Source organism: Dipteris shenzhenensis, chromosome 16, assembly GCF_047967505.1.
Source record: "Dipteris shenzhenensis isolate YYH24624 ecotype China chromosome 16, Dip_SZ_1.0, whole genome shotgun sequence".
Classification (NCBI taxonomy): domain Eukaryota; kingdom Viridiplantae; phylum Streptophyta; class Polypodiopsida; order Gleicheniales; family Dipteridaceae; genus Dipteris; species Dipteris shenzhenensis.
In genome coordinates, this window is record NC_141611.1 from 52,710,334 (window position 1) to 52,719,091 (window position 8,758).

The following is an 8,758-nucleotide window of genomic DNA, read 5'->3' on the forward strand; positions in this document are numbered from 1 at the left end:
AAAATGACCTTGTCTTTGTTAATGCAAACTTGCATTTGCTTAACAAGTTCAGGGGAGATTGCACTCAGCATGATGAGGGAGAGGCCTTTGATACTATGCCACCTTCATACCATTAGGTGGAAGGCTTGCACTCTTTTGTTCTATATACCATGTCCTTGACTCAAGGGTCTTGAGTCCTATTTTGTATTGAGCATGGCCTCCTTTTCTTGTATTTTGCATAGTATATGCTCTAGCCTCTATGATCTATAGTAATCTACAATTCTCTGGCATAAAGCTTTAAATTTAATGCACATTGCCCATTGCACAATGCACATTGCAATTTGCATTGATGGAAATCTTAGAGCTGCTACATCTGGTTATTCTTAGCATATATTGGTATGTTTCCATGTGATTTGATGATGTGCCATATAACATGGCATTCCCATTCCCGATCCCCTTTCCCTCTTCTCGATACATTCCCGTTCCGACCCCCCATGTTCTCGAAATGTTCCCGTTCCTAGGTAACTATGCACTATTGGCACTTGTGGCACTACTGGCATTTCTGGCACTACTGGCATCACTGGCACTACTGGCAATTTTGGCACTACTAGTTTCGCTACTCCTTTTGAAGTTGATTGCATTCCTAGATTTGGATGAATTGTTCGATTAATTTTTGTTTTTGAATTCAATTGGGTCATCGTATTCCATGGGGCAATCGGATTGACTTACTAGGATTATTGGCTCTACCGGATTTAAGAATGTTGTTGGATTGAACTGGCTTATTGGATCTTTTTGCTTGCCTAGATTGAATGAGCTTGCAAAGTTATATTGTGCGAAAGTGAACTCCTAAAATGGATTCAGTTTTGTACTTGGTCCTGCTAAATCCTCAGGTACTACGTATGTTCTAACTTGTGATGGCCTATCCTTATGCCTCTGTTTGGCCCGATCCATACTTCTAGGAGTGTAATAGTTCTGACTCCCCCTTGAGTTGTCGCTACATTTAGATACCATGGGCTATTATGGGTAGTGCTTAACTGTGGGCTATTGCAGGTAGTGCTGAGCTATTGATCCTCGTTGGATTCTTTTATTGCTTCTTTGGCTATGGGTTCCAATCCTTTTGCTACTGGGATACCATTTTCCTCCTCCTCAAGTTATGTGGTCAAATTCCTTTGGCTAGTCCCTCTGACATGAAGCGAGTTGTACTGAAGGTTAGTTTGCCACCACTGAGCCAATACCACAGTTCCAATTATCAAAAATAGATCATGCTGCAATCATCTTCTCGTCACAAAGCCGTACCAATGTCATCCTGAGATGCCATTGGGATGTTTTAATCCACCCTTGAGGGTTCTTCTCCTTTTACTGCCGGCTTAGTGACACGCGGGTCTACATCCAGCTCCTGCAAATGCTGTTGCCGGAATCACGTAAGTGAAACGATGGGTCCTAACTAATCCCTGAAATTTGACATGCTATTGCTTTCCATTCCACTCGTACTACTCAAATACACTTCCTGGATGCTTCTATTTCAAACAGCATCAAATCTTCATCAATCCTACAAGCAAAATGATTTTGCCACAAAACAATGCATGTTTTCCCTCATCTTCTACTCAAAAACATTAATCTCTTTGGCAACTTCAGTCTCGGGGTTGGCAGGGTACACGAACAGTAGGATCTCCAGTGTTTTGGGGTTCATCTGGAACCCACAAAAGTGTTCTAGACTAACATTTCTACTGCTTTCCTCTGTAGAAAATAGATAAGATTCTAATAGAAATCTCATTAATGTTCTGCAACATTGCACCATATCTTGAATGTTATAATAGCACCACAGATTGCATCACCACTACAAGATGATTCAAAAACTCACAACACTACTTAATTGCAGGGAACAAATAAATAGATACGGACAAAGGAATAGAAATCCAAAAATGTTTTTGCTTACAACCAGAGCAAAATCTCTCATTACAACTCTATCCACACACCAACTCATTCCCATTCTCATACGTATCCCTGCATGGATTTGAAGAGTACATCCAATAGGGGGTAACCCTTCATATCTATAAGCACTAAGTATGTAGAAATAATAGTAAAATACTATTTCGATATAATTCACCTATCAATCATTTGTAGCCTTGAAACGGGGTGTTGTCCATATTATAGAAGTGGCAGAAGGTAGGTCCTTATCGTGTCCATATTAGACACTCAGCCCCTGATAGTGTCTTAGCTTCGAGCTTTACAACAAGAAAGTTGAGCAATGGGAATTCCGTGACGGAACTTTAAGTCAGATCTTTCATAGCTCTCTCTCCCTAATCATTCGTTTGCATTGAAATGTAAAGTGAGACAAATTTCATTTGCCAGATACTTGGCTTCCCAATGCGCAATAGGTAGTCTGTCATCCAATCTAGCTATTCGTGTTTCAAGCTACTTCAACGTCTAGGTGGACTTTCATTCCCGAAGCAGGTCTGGGTTAATAAGGCTCCTCCTTACTATTGAAGGGCTCTGGGGTATCCAAAACATTGTGTTCTATGTGCAGCTAATGGGAAGCTTGCTCTAAAGTCAAGGAGTGTGATGATGGGAGTAGATACTGCGCATTTCCTTGCAGGGAGATGATGGAGCGTCCTGGCCTCTCAGTGTCTCCACATAATAGTGTGGGAGAGGGCCATCATTTCTCCTTCAATGCACTCACCTTGTGGTCTCAGCCCTTCCTCCAATAGCCACGCTGACTCTGCATTGCCCATTGGACCTTCCAAGGCTTGGATATGGGTAGTTAGTTTATTTCACGTGCCTATCGATCCATTTATCATTGGACCTTTGTATATACCATGGAACTGCAATCAAGCATAAATCTAAGGGAGGCTTTTCGAAATCCTCAAGCCTTTTCAGGTGTAGTCTTTAATGTAGACTTAGTCCAATCACCAGCCCGGCTTATCTCACCATATCTTCTAAATTATGTTATATGACTTAGTTAGTGTTCTATCAATTGTAGTTCAAATATACATATATCTTTTCATCTAATTCCCGTATTCATTCAAGATGGGTATCAAGATATTAAATCTATTCACTATTGTGCCAAGGGGCTAGGACTATATCAATCATATTTATCTCCTTAAAAAATAAAGGCTATCAATTAATGAATTAATTATATGTATATGAAGGCTCAACAATTCATATTAGGCCTTTTCTTATCCATATCATATATTACTCTGAAGATGCACCTTCCTTCGAGTCTCCTGGTAATTCCTATATTTGCAATGGTAAAGTATTGGCATTCAAAGAAAAGTCAAAATTCCTTATTTAAGCCAATGTTCATAAAAAACCCCAAATCACAAAATTCGGGTTTGTAAAATTTTAAAGGTTTTTCTTGAGAATTTGCAAAATTTTAAGCTAAAGTATGTCTAAATTGCCTAAAGATTGCATATTTACAAAATTGAGAAAATACTTTTTAAATGAAATGTTGCAAGTTCATTGTATATAGTCTACAAGTTTTGCGTGAACTTTGGTATAAACCCATCGTCAAAAACCAAACAGGCAAAGAAAAGTCAAAAGGCTTTGTATATATGAATGAGCATTTCAATTATGAGCCTCATGCCTGGTCTTCTTGACCATTTGGTGCTGATCCTCGCCTTTCTTTGTATTCTCGATCAATGGAGCTTTCGGCGCATGCAGGTGAGCTGGCGTACGAAACACTTTGAGTCGGGTGTTGGCAAAAAATTGTGTGAACATACTAGCCTCCATTTGGGGTGGGTCCAAGGCAATGGGTCCAAGGCAAGTCGAGGTTGTGTCCTAGAGGTTGAGCCGGAGCATGTGAGTGTGGAGGAGAAGTCTCTTAAAGCCATGAAGAAGGGGCATTACAAACCATATTCCATTCCCAAGATGAGCCTCATTCCTGGTCTCCCAGACCATGTGGTCCTAAACGAGATCATTCCTCGTCTTCCTTTGTATTGTCGTCCGCTGCTGGCTTGCTTGACCAGGCTATGGCGCTCTGCCCTCCTCAACCCCCACATCTTCACCCCCTCCTCCCGAACCTTGCTCCATCCCCATGGCCTCGTCATTGTCCATCGCCGCCGTGCCTCCCTTCACTCCCTCTCCTTTTTCGATCTCCTTTCCCACACCTTCCACCCTCTTCCTCCTCTCCCTCTCGGCATTCCTTCCGTCGACGATTGTGATGAATTTGTTTGCCTCCACGACCGTTTGTTCTTCCTCCCTTGGTCCGGCCACCTGTTCATGCTTGATATTGGCGCTGGAATCTGGACCTGGGAGGAGAGAGCCAAATTTAAGTCGGTTTGGAGTGTAGCGGCAGCACAAGGGAAAATTTATGCTATTTACGAGGTCGGGATTGCAGCATACGACGTTCAGAGAGATGTGTGGGAAGAACTACCGGATCCACGAGATCATGATAGCCAAGGCTACGGACCAATCTTGACGCTATCGAACCGAGTTTTCGTAAGTCTGCCGTCGGCTTCTATTTACAAAGCATATAACGAAACAGAGAAGAGATGGGTAGAGGATCGAACGCTGGTAGACCTGCCTGATGACTGGAAAAGCTATGGGGTCGTAGGGCACACACGGTGGTACCGACGTGGCGCAAGAATCGGTTACCAAGATGCGAACGGAACTTTAAAGGAATTCACAATGAAATTTTCACCTGAGATTAGCCCAAGCGATGCATTCTGTAGAGGTCACTTGGTGCAAGGAGAGACAAACTCTGTGTTTTACTCCACGATACGTAACTGCTTATGGAGGGGGGAGTTGGATGAGATAGAGAATTGCGTTACATGGACAAAGATGCAGCTTCCACCTCGTCAGCCTAGGCCACGGAGAATCTCGATTCACCTTTTAAAATGAAGATACCTTATCAGCGGTGTTATATTCTCTCTCGTTCTCTCTCTCTCTCTCTCACACACACACACACACACACACACTCTTCCTCTCTCTCTCTTGTATCTTCAGACCGTTTAGAACCAAGGTCCAGACTGTTGATCTTTATCTCAAGATATTCTAGAGATGCTAACCCAAGATGCAAGAAGCAATGTATTTCCTAGTACGCACAATTGATAGCACAATTACTGGAAAGAAAGCTTCCACACTTCTTTGTAAATTAGAGAAGGGCTTCATAATGTACTAATGAGCTGTGCGCGAAGTGACGTGCCCTTATCGAGAAGTATATGAACTTGTCTTTGTGCATAGAGATAATATGTTTAGTAAGATTTACCTCCTTCATTAATAGATGGAGCATATGATACACCTTCAGATTTGCATCACACCTTTTTAGAATATGTTCTAACCCATTCATTGTGCGGGAGGTGTGGAAATAGAAGAGTACTTTGGAACATGGGTGGAGCATGTACTCTACTTGCATGATAGCTTATTGAGGAAAGAGATGATTCAAATCTTGATGTTGAACTCTTACTGTTTTGTGCGTTTGGTCAAATTCGAGTCAATAAAGATAATAACAGCAATACCCTGTGAGTCATCAAGCTGCCAGCTCTTGGCTTGGGTACCTCTGGACCTAGCCCCGGTGGCAGACCTGCGCTTGGTTTTGTTAGGAGCTGAACACGGCTCTATGGTGAACATATTTTTTCCAGTAACACAAGATATTGCTAAAGATGGTCGTGTGTTGGTTCCAAGCGTCATGTGGCACCGAGTCCAGGGGTCCAGCGATGTATTGGCGATTCCACACCTCCACTGCCTAGCCAATGGAGAGCCAGGACTCCCAAAAGACTTACACGAGGATATCCTCATTTCATCAATTACACACGTGCCCAGAGCACCTAAGGGGCCCTACACCCCTTCACATATTTTTGGCCCACGAATCTCCCAAGATAATATGTGAAGAGTTATGGCCCTCCTAACACACAAGGGTACATGAGCACCCCACATGAGCTCCATGTAGGATCTTTTTTAGTAGCCACTAGTCTGAGGACGTGCCAATCATCACAACTGCACACTGCCACCTGTGAGCAGACAGTATTTAAGCTCTGATACCAATTGTTGGTTCCATGTGCCAATGTGGCACCAAGGCCAAGCTTCTAGCCATGTACAGAGGGTTCCGTTACTCCACCGCCTGGCTATTGGAGAGCCATGAGTTTCTGAAAAATGTTGCCGGGGATACTCCACTGGCCTTGCATTACTTACTAGGATTAATTGCTGCCATCATTGCTTGTGGGCCAAGGCTCCACTCCTGTTCATAGCGCCCAAGGGGCCTTATCCTCCCTTTCACATATTTTTGACCCACGAGTCCTTATGAGTGAGGCCTATGCCCCGACATCAACTTGTATTATAACAATTCAAGCCTTGATATTGTACCAGGAGTCAAGGGATGAAATCTTGACGGGGATACTCCACTGGCCTTGCATTACTTACTAGGATTAATTGCTGCCATCATTGCTTGTGGGCCAAGGCTCCACTTCTGTTCATAGCGCCCAAGGGGCCTCATCCTCCCTTTCACATATTTTTGACCCACGAGTCCTTATGGGTGAGGCCTATGCCCTGACATCAACTTGTATTATAACAATTCAAGCCTTGATATTGTACCAGGAGTCGAGGGATGAAATCTTTTCCTATCATTTGTCGTCACATCCAAAATTCTTTTAGGAACATGAATAAGAATCTGGATCTCAAATGAGATGCTGACTGGGCATTTAAGATTTCAGCCAAGCATTGTGAAATCAGGTAACATATATAGGGAATATATTTCCTTGTGTGGAGCATGTACTCTTCTTGCGTTGAAGAGGGACTGATTTATTGAGGTAAAAGGCACACCATGAGCCTTGAGGCTAACCAAATTTCGATGATGAAATCTTACTGTTTGGGCCTTTAGTCAGATTGAATTCATGGTACCCACAAAGTGTGGATTGAGTCGTATATGATGTCATGGTATCAAAAAGCTCTGGTGTATCTCAATACTCATGGCTACTCGCCAATGGTTTTCTTTCGGCTGTGTGCTGAACTACATTGGAACCTTGATCATGTAATTGATACAAGGGGGTGTACTAAAGAGAGAAAACCAATGATTCTATCAAACTTCTCGATATCATACAGTGTCCACCAAACAAGATCCAAACTCTGATTTAAGCAGAGCCTGCCATGATCATCTATATAGGATGATCACCATTGCTTAGTAGAGTTAAGCATTAGAAGAATTCCGTGGCATGAAGAGTTGATACATTGGTACCATGCTTGACGGGCTTGTCTCACCCTGGACATATTGTTGGAATATGAGGGTCACCTTCCTGCTTGTGAGCCCCCATATGAGGAGGACGGGGGGGAGGATGACATACCCTGAGAGAGGAGAGGAGAAAATAGAGTGAGAGCTGCTATGAGGGCAGCAGATGAGCTGCCACATGGGCAGCACATAGGACAAGAATGTGAAGGTACCTGGGCTGATACAGTAGCAGGTGCAGCTGGTATCCATAGTCTGCATTAGGCGCAGCAGCAATAACCTCAAGAGAGAGAGATTATAAGGTCAAAAATAGGCGCTGGATCAGGCACAACATCCAGGAGCAGATATGGTGCAGTATGGTGGCCTGTGCAGAAGCAGGGAAGGGTGCAAAGGTTGCCAGGTGTGTGCAGCAGGTGGGACACCAGAAGCCAACATTGGCTGCTAGGGGTCTGTAGGGGCCAGTGAGCCAGTTTGCTGGGGGTTTCTGACACATCCCAGCACTCCTGAAACCCCTGATCTGCAAAATAACCACACACAACATCAGAACTGAGCAGGCTGCTCACCACCCAACCGTGACATCTACGGGATGTGATCCCGAATCAGAAGATGTCCCCCCGAGCCACGAGCTGAGCTACTGGCACGAACTCCCAATCAGATCCCAACCAGCCTGGTGTCCCATACCACCAGGTGGCGCTGTGAAGCCCTGGATCTGCCACTGGGCCTTGGGCTACGCTAAGATGCAGGCGCGCGTCCGCGACACAATCCAGGATCAGACCTAGCACCTGGGAACGAGACTTGCTCCCAACTGCTCACTGAGAACTGAACCCCCTGGGCCTCTTTTATAGACTCGGGCCCCGGCGCCAAAAATAGCGAAGACCTATAAATAGTTCGTACCCTTGCCACTCAACCCGAGAATCAAGCCTGCCTAGCTCTAAGCCTCCCCAGGCTAACCTGAGCTAGTTCTGTGTAACTAGTACACGTCAGATACCGATCCGTGCACATGACATACTCCCCCTCCTCTAAGAACTCACTCCTGAGTTCGCTAAGAAATCTGGAAATGTTCTTTGGAGGTTTTGTAATGTCTCCCATGTTGCATCCTCCTCAACACGATCCTTCCACTTAATCTTGTATTCCGTGATAGTACGATTTCGAATCTGTCTTTCACGAAATTCAAGAATAGATTCAGGTTCGTGAGGAATAAAAGTTAAATCTGTAACTTCTATAATCTCATGAGGAGAAACAATTTGATCATCTGCACCCAATACTTCTTTCAGTCTACTTACATGAAAGACTGGATGTACTTGAACATCAGGAGGCAATTCTAGTCGATATGCAACTGGTCCAATTCTTTTAATGACCTTGAATGGGCCACAGTATTTGGGGGATAATTTCGGAACCAAACCAGTACTTAGGCTCTTGGATTCCTTAGGAATTCTCAAATATACCATCGTTCCTTCAGAGAATTCTCTAGGTGAATGATGTCTATTAGCATAAAATCTGTCCTGATCTTGGGCACTTCTAATAGACTCCTTGGCAAACTGCAACATTTCCTGCATGTCTAGCAAGAAGTTCTTAGCAGCATCATTTTGAATCCCTTTTAATCCAACCATAACTGGTGACTTA

At 43.8% G+C, this 8,758-nt stretch overlaps 1 protein-coding gene across 1 annotated transcript; it reads left to right on the top strand.

The window, feature by feature from the left end:
• Positions 1-3,807: 3,807 nt before the first annotated feature.
• Positions 3,808-5,237, top strand: LOC147893120 (uncharacterized). The gene has a single exon (XM_087387558.1). The coding sequence runs from the start codon at positions 3,808-3,810 to the stop codon at positions 4,816-4,818; it is 1,011 nt and encodes a 336-aa protein (XP_087243684.1). The 3' UTR covers positions 4,819-5,237.
• The last annotated feature ends 3,521 nt before the right edge of the window (positions 5,238-8,758 follow it).

Excerpts from the sequence above, each read along its gene's own strand:
- LOC147893120 (XM_087387558.1), top strand. The coding sequence starts at position 3,808 with ATGAAGAAGGGGCATTACAAACCATATTCCATTCCCAAGATGAGCCTC.